The sequence below is a fragment of the Haemorhous mexicanus genome, chromosome 12 (assembly GCF_027477595.1).
Source record: "Haemorhous mexicanus isolate bHaeMex1 chromosome 12, bHaeMex1.pri, whole genome shotgun sequence".
Taxonomy (NCBI): domain Eukaryota; kingdom Metazoa; phylum Chordata; class Aves; order Passeriformes; family Fringillidae; genus Haemorhous; species Haemorhous mexicanus.
The window spans coordinates 3,814,123-3,825,351 of NC_082352.1; the positions used below are offsets into that span (position 1 = coordinate 3,814,123).

The window sequence follows — 11,229 nt, forward strand, 5'->3', positions numbered from 1 at the left end:
AGAGGATTAAGATACACACTTCTGCAGTTGCAGTGATAAATAAACAGTATTTTTCACAGATCTGGTGAAAAAAAGGTTTAAAAAACCAAAACCAAACAAAAATCCTTCCAGATGAATACTCTTCCACTAGAAAGAACTTTTCTTCATAGGACTTGCCAGGTTGAGCTGTGGTGTAGAAAGCTGCATTTTAAGCTTTAGTGTTGTACAAAAACTTTTCTGCTGTAAACCAGAAAACCGTTTTTCCTTTCCAGGGTTTCCCAGGACTGTACATTTCTCATTTGAAACAAAACACATTACTTTTTTGATAAATACTTTTAGTCTGAAAATGATGTCTCTCTTCAGATGCAAAACTGCTGATTAAGAATTTGTAAAATTGAAATTTATGGCTTTTCATGTTGAAGGCCTAACTAGTCCCAACAATGTATTTTGTAGTACTTTAGTCAGAACCTGATGAAGGAATGTTGCAGTAAGAACTAATAGAAGGAATGTTGGTAATTCCAATCTTTTGGAGTAAAAGACTATCTGATAAAAACCTGTTCACGTGATGTTTTCAGTGAGGTAAAAATTAAAACAAGCTTGTATTTTGAATATACCAGCACTTTAGAACTTAATTCTGTCCACAGGTAAAAAAGCCTGGATGTACTTCAGAATCCATCTAGTCTCTATTCTTAGATCTGAGGAACTGTCTGGCTTCCAGCCTCATCTTAAATAGACATAAAGGTATTTCAGAGGGAGAACAAGCACTGCTGGGGATGTTTTGTTCCTAGATAGCTCTCAGATATCCCTGGCTTAAAAAAGGAGGCAGAGAAACAAAGTTTTCTTTGCTGTCTTTTTAATTTGCATTCAGCAAAACTTTGTGGAGGTCTTTTCTGGATGTGTCAAATGAGTACAAGGAAACATATCTTCCAAATGCAGTATTGAATGTAGGGAGCTGGCAGATGAAAGATTTCTGCTTTGTGGGCTGTGCAGGATTGTTGGATGTTCTTCAGTCTTCGCTCCATCTCCAACTGAGACTGGCAAGCCAGCAGCTCAATACTTCCCACTGCAATTACTGTGCATGCAGTCTAGACATTTTCCATAAATCCAGTCAGACTGCCAAGTTTTTTCTCAGGGAAGAAAAAAAGGCAAAAGAAAGAGAAGCTGTGGAAACTCAGTTAGTGACTCATTATCAGCAGTCTTTTGAATACAGCAATTGCTTGCTCTGATCAATGGAGCATTTGAAACACTTTTGGATTAAAGCTTTTGCTGTGTCTGCTCAAGACTGTGCTTATTCCTTACTGGATGCTTGGGACACAAAAAGCATGTTGAGAATTGAAAAAATCTGCTTTTTTCTGTAAATATAATTCTTATTCTGAAATATTTTGTAGTCAGAATCAGAATGCTTTCAGAATCATCTCATCCTTATAGGAAGGAGGCAGTTTTGGTGCTCTGTTCTAGTATGATCCAAGCAGGATCACAGCATAGCTGGAAACCAAGTTGCACTTTGGTATCAACTGCAATAACTGTTCTGCTCTTTTTCACATGTGTGGATAAATGTACAGTGTCCATTTCATCAGTGTCTGCTGATACTGGTCCTTTCAGCATAGACATGATCATAGTACAAACACAATTTCCCTGATGGAATGCGAGGGGCAGGTGTACTTCCATGTGATAATTATTATCCACCATGGATGCTGTGTCTCTCATCTTTGTAAAACATTTCCTGTTCAGTGATCTTCGCTGCCCCATGAAGACCCATCCACTGCTGGCTGCCATTTATCATCAGGGGGGGAATGGCTGTGGTGTGGGGTACGGTCAAACCTAAAGCATTGGAGGTGCAGCAGAAATAGCTGAGTGTCAGCAATGGACTTGTTGGTTTCTTTCCTTCAGTTGGCTCTGATCCAGAGTTTGCCCGCTATGTTGCTGGGGTGAACCAGGCTATGCAGCAGAAGAGGCAAGCACAGCACGTCCGGCGTCCAAGCACCACGCGTGGCAACTGGCCTCTTCCTGATGATCCTCATAAAACCTGGCCCTTCCCTGAGTATTTCACAGAGGGGTAAGAGACTGGACAGGCTGGATGTTTGTACTGAACTTTATTTTGCACCCAGACTTGGCAGAATGTGGGAATACTGGGTGTTTTTCCAGTTGCTGCTGCATCTGTGAAAGCTGCACTTCACTGTTCACAGTGAGCAGTGTGACCCTGCCTGCTTTGCTGATCCCAAGGCACTGACATGCTTGATGTCATCCTTAGAGTGACATGGATACTGACTGGGACTCCAACAGAGGAAATAAGGAATCTGTAGCCAGATGTATTCAGGAGAGTTTTCTTGGAGTGTTTTAAAAACAGCTCTAAGGCCTAGTTTTGATGAAAAGTGATGCTGTCAAAGTTGCAGGGCCTGATTGAATTCAGTTTTCCAGATTTTAGCCACTTAATCCTGCTACTAAAAAGGCAGGTACCTCACCGGAGGTACATTTGTAGTTTTCAATATCTTCCAAATCATAACTATTTACTACACAAGAAGTGTTTCGAGATTCTGTGTCCATTTGTCCATAATGTAAGAGCAGTGAATCTCTAGTGTAAAACCAGTAGGATGGATATGTGTTCTAGCTCAGTTTTGCAGTGAAAAAGTCAAGTACTTAGTGATTCCAAACCTAAGGATCACTTGTTTCTCCTTCCTGAACAGGAGAGGTGCTTCTAATTGGTATAATTATTGTAGTTATATATAAAGAGGCTGTAACAGACAGAGCAGTTAATGTGACCACTCAGAACTAGTGAAAGTACCTGTATTACTGGCACATTTTACCAAGTGCTGAAATGTTGTGCTCTGAGGTATCACCTGTGACAAAGATTGAGCACAACTGTGGCACAGTCTGGACCAGGCACAGGAAATACAAGGACTAATACAACTTTCTGTCTTGCAGTGATGTGACAAACAGCTGGTCTGGTACTCAAGGAGACTCTGCCAGCTCAAGTGATGAGACCTCCTCAGCTAACGGAGACAGTTTGTTCTCCATGTTCTCAGGGCCAGACCTTGTTGCTGCTGTAAAGCAGAGGAGGTGAGCAAAATGAACAGAAATAGACCACTTTGTAAGATTCCTTTTGTTTATATGTAATTTCATTTGAGTAGCCAGACATAGGAAATTCCTGCAAATGAGCCAAGTCTCCACAAACATGGCTTTATGTACTACACTGGTGATGTGGACCGGGGCATTCCCAAAGTGAGTTGTATTAGCAGCTTTCTCCTTGTACAACCAGCTCTGTGCCAACAGCCAGCCCTTCACTGAGGGTCACTCTGGCTAGGAAGGATCTGATGCTTTCCTTCTTGCATGAGAGTCTCCTTTGGATGCCATTTCCTGGAGCTTTATGAGATCCTCACTGGTGTTGTGGATGCCTGGCTGCAGCTGGGCCATGCCTTTGGGTGCCTTGGCTGCAGCCTGTGGCACTGGGGAGAAGCTGCTGCTGACCTGGTGTGCACTTCTCACCTCAGCTGCAGCTGCTGTTCTGGGAGTGGGAAACCCAACCCTGCTTAGTCTCTGTTTCTCACAGTAGGAAGATGCTCTGTTTCTCACAGTAGGAAGAGGAGGCCAAACTGCCTTTGTAAATAATTTCAGTAATGGAAAAACCAAGCTAGGATTTTTCAGCTATGAACAGTCCACTTCTCTCAGTAGTGTGAATTACAGCAATTCTGCTTTTCTGAAGGGCTGGAGACTCGGTGTCTTTGGGACCTCAGTGATTGCACAGCAGAGGGTAGTTAGGACAATAGTAACAAAAGGCACAAGATGAAGCATGAATACCAACCCAATTCCAATCTGGAATTGTTCTCTCAAACTATTTTTCAGTCTTTTCTAAAAATGAAATAAGTGGCCAAGTATTTGTTTACAGTCAGAGTAATTTGGAGTTAATACATAGATACAAGATTGTCTGCCTGCTTTTTGGTGAATGAAAAAAAAAAAAATCAATGCCAGTTTCTCACAGATTCTACCTGGATAGCTATTTTTGTATGCATTATCAGAAAGGAATAAGAGTAGCTACTTCGTAGATCTTTACACTTAGCCAAGACTTCATAGGGAGAGAAAAAAAATTGAGCTTCAATGAATGTTAAATTGAAATTAATGGGAAAGAGCCATCTCATAAACAGTCACAGAAAAAGTAGTAATTACTTGTATTAAAAAAAAAAAATAGCAGGGAAGGAAAACAAACACATAAGGGTGACTTAACATGCCAAGCCAGTAGATAGCTAGAGGCTGATCATGGAGCAAGAAGAAAAGCCTGTGGTTTATGTAGTGCTCTAAAGGGCAGAAGAAGGTTTCCAAAGAGGGTGCTTCATTGACCAAAACCTCAGCTGAAGTAACAGGACTGCTGTCTCCTGTTACTTGTAGGAAGAGCAGTGTTCTGCAGGTCAGGGCCTGACAACATACCAGAGCTAAAGCTGTGCTAAAGGTGGCCTGCAAAGGGCTGCTGACCTCTGGGAGCCTGATTGGAGTATGCTAATTTGTTTTTTTACAAAAAGGATGAAATAAAAGATTCTGCTTTAATCTAAACCCATACCCTTAATCGCTCCTCCTAAAAAAACCCAACCAATGAATCAAAAAAGACCAAAAAACCCAAGAAAAAAAAAATCTTCCAGAATGCACATGGGGTCAAGGACTTCTATTTGATAACTCAGTGTTAGGTCACAAATTTAAACTGAAGGTAGAACATTTTTCTTCAGTAAAATTGTTGTGCTTCAGCAGATGTTTCACTTCCTCAACTGGTCTTTTGTCTTATCTGTAGGGTTTTTTCAGAAAAGATACTTAAAACCTAGCCACACGAGCAGGTAACAGAAGAAAAAAACCACAATTTCTGGCAGATTTCTTGGAAGTGGGCAAAAGTCTATCCCAGGTTCCTTTCACCTCTACAAAAATGTTGAAGCTGTAGCTCCAAGAACTACTGCATTTTCATGTCCCCGACAGTTTCTGTATTGTTGCTTTTACCTGTACTGAACAAAAAGTACATGAAACTAGATGTTTCTGAAAACAGTACTGTAGGCTGCCTGATCTGTGCCAGTGGCAGATTAATGAGGGTGACTCATTTAAAACCAACAAGTAAATGTCTCTCTTTTTCTGGGCAGAAAACACAGCAGTGGTGAACAGGAACCCAGCACGCTGCCATCGCCTCCACTTCTTTCTGCAGCCGATGACCGCAGTCAGGTGAGCTCAGCGTGGCTTTGCTCAGTCTCCTCTGCTGCTGGCATTTGGGGGTGGGTCTGCATGAGGCAGTCAACTGGAAAAGCATCTGTATCTCCAGATTGCTTACTTCAGTGAAAACCTAAACCATCTGCACGCAACTAGCATGAGGTCCTTTTGTCAGCCACCAAGCTTAATATATTAAAATTGGAAGTCATTTACTTTTTCCCTTTCAGTGGGGCCACTGTGTGTCAAGCTGAACTAAATGTTTTTTAATGGGCAGATATTTTAAGAATTGAGAGTGCTAGATGTGTGCATCAGTTTGGCTTTCAAATATAAACTACTCTTGTGAAAATATCTCAAGGAGATGAGAAGGTGACGTGTTAAGTATTGTCTCAAAAAAGCAGCGTTCTGTTGTTAAACCAAAGCAGCCCCAACCGATTTTGTTTCCTCAGGATAACAAGACCAAAACGTGGCCTCCCAAGGCCCCGTGGCAGCACACGTGCTCTGTGCCCAGCACGCTGCCCAGCCAGAGCACGTCCCTGTACCCCATGAGCAGCCCCGTGAGCCAGTGGAGCGACACCATGCAGATGCTGCAGTCGCCCATGTGGGCCAGTGACTGCGGCCCGGCAGGCGGCCTCTCCTCCGGCTTCGCCTACGCGCAGCAGCAGCAGCAGCAGCCCCAACAGGCTTCCCAGCACAAACAGATCAACAAGGGCTTTAAATCCTTCCCAGTAAAGCACGAGCGCAGACCATCTTATCTGCACCAGTACTGACTGCTTCTGGTACTGGAAAATGCAGCACAGGGCCAAATGAAAACTACATTACTTTGATTCACAGTGCTGTGTTGGCTATATCCTGTTCCTCTCTTGATGTGGGATTGAGGGGGTTTGGGTGAGATAGACAAACTCTCGGATTCTGAGTTACAGTGCTGAGCAAATATGGCCAATATGTTTGGTGTACAATGAAACAGCCCAAAACTGTGATGTAGAAATGCTTTTAAAAATGTGTAATTGCCTTTACTTTCAAGACATTTTTTTTTTTCTAAAAAGAACTGCTGAAGGACTACCATACAAGAAACACTGTATTTTATAGCTATTTTTCATATAGATTTATAGTTAAAACATCTTACTGAAACACATTGAATATGTTGAAGCAAATATATAGTGGTCACTTTGCTCAACACTGTTTGTGTTTAAATTTATAAAGGACAAGCTGTAGAACCTTTATATTCTCCATTACAGCCTGTGGGCAGCTTTTTTAAAATGAAGTGCAACAGCAGCTTTTCCTGTGCCACACAAGCGAGTTCATTTGGGAACTGCTGCAGAAACAGTCACAAAACTGAGTTTTGTGGCAGTTTCCTTACTGTAGGTGAAAATCAGCAGAACCACTCAGCCTTGTGTTGTCAATGTGACCTGAGCTGCTTGACATAGATGGCACCTGTGTGGACAATGGGGCTCTGGTTCTTACACATCTATGTGGACAGAGGGACCCTGGTTCTCACACATCTGTGTGGACAGTGGGGCCCTGGTTCTCACACACCTGTGTGGACAGTGGGGCCCTGGTTCTCACACACCTGTGTGGACAGAGGGACCCTGGTTCTTACACACCTGTGTGGACAGAGGGACCCTGGTTCTCACACAAACTGTGTGGACAGTGGGACCCTGGTTCTCACACACCTGTGTGGACAGAGGGGCCCTGGTTCTCACACACTGTGTGGACAGAGGGACCCTGGTTCTCACACACCTGTGTGGACAGAGGGACCCTGGTTCTCACACACCTGTGTGGACAGAGGTGCCCTGGTTCTCACACACCTGTGTGGACAGAGGGACCCTGGTTCTCACACCTGTGTGGACAGTGGGGCCCTGGTTCTCACACACCTGTGTGGACAGAGGGACCCTGGTTCTCACACACCTGTGTGGACAGTGGGGCCCTGGTTCTCACACACCTGTGTGGACAGTGGGGCCCTGGTTCTCACACCTGTGTGGACAGAGGGACCCTGGTTCTCACACACTGTGTGGACAGAGGGATCCTGGTTCTCACACACCTGTGTGGACAGAGGTGCCCTGGTTCTCACACACTGTGTGGACAGTGGAGCCCTGGTTCTCACACCTGTGTGGACAGAGGGGGCTCTGGTTCTCACACACTGTGTGGACAGAGGGACCCTGGATCTCACACAAACTGTGTCCTATGGCTGCATTTGGCCAGAGGCACTATCCACAAGGCGCTCCCACAGTGTGTGAAAGCAAAGCCTGAGACTACTTGCATTTATTTAAAGTCTTATTTCAGATGCTACAGTTGATTAAAAATTGTGAGCTGGCTCAGAAGATAGTAAAACTGAAATGTGGGGTAGCAGTTAGTTAAAAGAACATTATTTTTTTTAAAAGGATAAAGTAATTATTTGCAGTCAATATGTGCCATTAAGTGAACCTGTGGAATTAGGAATAATCTTCCAACCAAAGTGGATGGGGGCGAGTGACTGGTGCTTACAAATTCAAGAACAATGGTAAATATGTATACCTATCCCACTGTATATGAATTGAGATTACAGAAGATTCTTTATATAGTTAGAGCTTATTTAAATTTTCATATTTCATCTTTGAAAGAGTCTAAAAACCACAATATTTTCTGGTATAAGAGTTTTGACAGTATTAATCTTATTTTTGTATTTTTCTTAAGTCATATCATTCTAATATGTTAACTACTAGTAAAATGGGTTATTAGTTCTAACAACATACTTTTTCAATGAAGATAAAGCACATTTTTTGGTTTTGGTTTTACAAACTAAGTACATCTATATCTAAAGATACCAAAAAATATAGACATTATATATATATATATATATATATATATATATATATATATATATAAAAGTATACACAACACTAAAACTATTAAACATTTGGGTATTTAAAACCCATCCACCTTTTTTGTTTGTATGGTGACGGGCTCTATTTGCAGGCCCAGATTGTTACTTTTTGTGCTGTTTGAGGATGCCAATGTTGCCTGTATTTATGATATTGTCACCATGTTTTCTGAAACTTCATACTTACCATGTTTACAAAGATTTGTTTGCTGTACATAGACTTTTTACAGTAATGTGCTTTGCACAATCAGTGTGGCTTCTGTCTGTAAATTGTTAATGGTCTGTACTACTATAATTTTGAAAACCTTCCACTGAAAATGTTAGTGGTTATTTAACTTCATGATGGTTTCAAGTTTCCTAAATCTTGTTGTTTAGATCTAATATTAAATCCCGAATTTGGTTGTACTTACTTGGTTATTCATACTAAGACCAAAATGGAAGTTAATGAAAACAACTTAATTTTGAACTTCTTTTCTAACAAGTGCCAAAATGATTGCTATAGTTTTTGCAGTTTATTCATAATTACAAATGCTGGCAAGTTTCTGGACCTACATAAGTGAATTGTGAACACAAAGAAAGTTTGTCTGCATTTTGACCACGTGGGTGCTACTCTGTCCTTTGCTTCCGATTGTTCTGAACACTGGTAATTTTAAGAATTGTTGCACTTGGCAAATGAGTCTTGCCCTTAAACTTCACTTACACTGCCAAGTGCAAGGGTTTGGTGCTTAGTTAACTTACCCTTATTGCAGTGCTTCTTGTGAATAGCTAACGCTTCTGAACTGGAACTGTACAGTTTGTATTTTAAAGCTTCTGTAAAAGTAAACTATTTGCTTTATTAAAGATATACATTTAATAGGTCATACCTGTTTAAAATATGCACCTTGCTGAAAACGAGCAGCACCTTAAACTGTAACTTCGGTTTGTAAACAAAGATCTTATCACATTAACATGGGATTATTTAAGAGTTTGAAAATTGTCAACTGCCTACTTACTGACTCTATCACATAAAAATGAACTTTATGTACAGTCCAATCTTTAAAGCTGCTTTCTCAAGTGATGTCACAGAAAAATGTGGTACAGACAATGCCTCAGCAGGGTCTTTGAACCGGTAGTGTAGGTATACATGGCCAAAATCATGTTACTGGAATTTTTAGGAATCAGAGTCAGTAACTTTGATGGTAGTAAGCAAAAAGTAAACTCTGTCTCCCTCCCTGCTGTGATCAAGGCTGTTAGGTTAGTGTGTGTTAACTGTGGCACTGGAATGCCGTATGCAGGGTGTGCAAAGCTGCTTTCTTCCTTACTGGATAGGAGTACACATGCATGCAGCTGGCCAGCAGTGCTGACAGTACCTAGGGGAAACACATGAACCCCATTTTGATTATGCGAGAATTGACTTGTTTACAGAGCATTTCAAGAACTGAGAAAAAGCCTTAATAAACTTGGGCAAAAGCTTGGTTTCTCCCTCACACATAATTGCTGAGTGGTGTGGCAATCCCACCAGTCCTAGGAAAGTTAGCATTTCTCTTTGACTAAATCATGGAGCAGCTCTTTTGTTAATGTATTATATTAATTCAGAATATACTACAACTTACAAAGAACATCTTTAGTTTATTTAGTACAATTGTTCTGATACAGGATACAAAAGTGTACTGCTTTTGTATATGGAACACATGCACAACTTTGCCATGTTGGAGACAGAAGTCACCTAGAGTAACATCTACCTTGTTATTATAAAATCTTATTCATGAAATGGGCTCTGCTTCCCACAGTGCTGTCTTGACAACCAGGCTATTCCCAGAAGTACACTGAACTGAGTTTTTCAGAGGGAAAAGGGAATGTGATAATTATCATTCTTAAGCTGTGTTAGTTACAGTAACAGGGGAAAAGCTGGCCTAATTCTACACTGAAAACTACATTCACATTTTAAACAGAATTACAGATAATTTTTTACCTGCTTTTTTCAAACCCACACCTTCTTGGTTTTCAAAGTGGGACTCTAAACTATTTCTACAGCCTCTGAAAGCAGCACTGTTCACGTCCAGGTATTGCTGTCAGTCTACAGGCTTCTGCGTCCTGGGTGGAGTGGCATCAGCAATTGTAGCTAAATAAATGAGATTCCTGTGCAGGATTTGCTGGTACCTATGAGAGGAGGAAACACAGGATCTGGGATATGTTCTTTTCCAGACAACTACCCACTGCACTCGTGTACTCTGATTAGTATTTGCAGTTAGGGAAATAGAAAGCAAACTAGAATAAAAAATCAGGGGAAACAGTGTCCTTCTCATTCTGAAGCCCGGTATAATGCACAGAGCTGCACTCGGTAGCCGAGCATGTGCTACTACCCAAATCCGATGGGAAGGAGGGCACTGAGCTCGCAGCCCTGAGAGCCGCAGAACGCAGCGGAGCAGGAGGACAGAGCTGCCTGCCGGGCTGGTCTGAGCAGCCGCAGCGGCTCCCGCCGTCTGCCTGCGACACCGCTCGGTGTGCCACACACGGGCACGGAGGGCACAGCGGGCGTCACAGGAGCACCGGGCAAACACCCTGACCGAGGCGGCAGGGTCCATCCGTGCTTTATACGTGTCTGAAAATGATTCTGGGGAAACCCCTTCGTAAGCCCAGACGCAATTTCCTCGTGGCGGCAGCAAAGCTCGGGGAGCTCGAGCCGCGTTTCGCTCCCGTTGCCGACACCTGGGCCTCCAGCGCTCCGCCCTGCCCGCCCACGCCGGTCACTTACTGCACGCAGTCGGTGGCGCGGCCCTTGTTCTGGTACTCCACAATGCACCGGATCAGCTGGTCGTTCTCCTCCAGCAGCTGCGGCACAAACACCGTCACCGCCCGCCCCGGCCTCCGCCCCGCCCCGGCCAGCTCTGCCCCAAGCGGGGCCTGCGTCACCGAGCGGCTCGGTCTCAGCCCCGTCCCGTCCCCGTCCCAGCCCAGTGTCGCTCACCCGCTGCAGCGTGTCCTGGTTCACCTCCGCCGTCCCGCGCAGCCGCTCGGGCACGAACGCCACGGACATGGCGGCTCCCGGCTGAGGGCGCGGCCGCCCCGCCCCTGGGCCGCGCGCACGCGCCCGAGCCCAGCCCCGCCCGCCCCGCGCGCAACAAACGAGCGCCGCCGTGCCGCTTTTACTGAACAGTTTATTCTGGTTTAAAATAAAAAAAAAAAAAAAAAAACAAAAACAGAAAGCCTGGGCGGGCGGGCCGGGGCTACGCAGGGTT

At 43.5% G+C, this 11,229-nt stretch overlaps 2 protein-coding genes across 6 annotated transcripts in view; one reads left to right on the top strand and one right to left on the bottom strand.

Moving 5' to 3' along the window:
- The window catches only part of GARRE1 (granule associated Rac and RHOG effector 1), a 59,452-nt gene extending 50,468 nt beyond the window's left edge, over positions 1-8,984 (top strand). For 4 of the 5 annotated variants that reach the window (XM_059857793.1, XM_059857794.1, XM_059857795.1 and 1 more), the window contains 4 exons: positions 1,870-2,035; positions 2,902-3,036; positions 5,091-5,169; positions 5,601-6,188. In XM_059857793.1, the coding sequence (XP_059713776.1) occupies positions 1,870-2,035; positions 2,902-3,036; positions 5,091-5,169; positions 5,601-5,921 (701 nt within the window). In that variant the 3' untranslated portion in view covers positions 5,922-6,188. Of the gene's footprint in view, positions 1-1,869; positions 2,036-2,901; positions 3,037-5,090; positions 5,170-5,600; positions 6,940-7,305 lie in introns of those variants that run through there. The other variant, XR_009488051.1, reaches the window with a different exon arrangement.
- A 615-nt stretch (positions 8,985-9,599) lies between these two features.
- Positions 9,600-11,085, bottom strand: SS18L2 (SS18 like 2). The gene is made up of 3 exons (XM_059857800.1): positions 10,959-11,085; positions 10,746-10,822; positions 9,600-10,150 (listed from the first exon to the last, which is right to left on the bottom strand). Exons 1-3 carry the CDS (start codon positions 11,025-11,027, stop codon positions 10,063-10,065), a joined length of 234 nt encoding a protein of 77 aa, XP_059713783.1. The 5' UTR covers positions 11,028-11,085; the 3' UTR covers positions 9,600-10,062.
- Between the last annotated feature and the right edge of the window lie 144 nt (positions 11,086-11,229).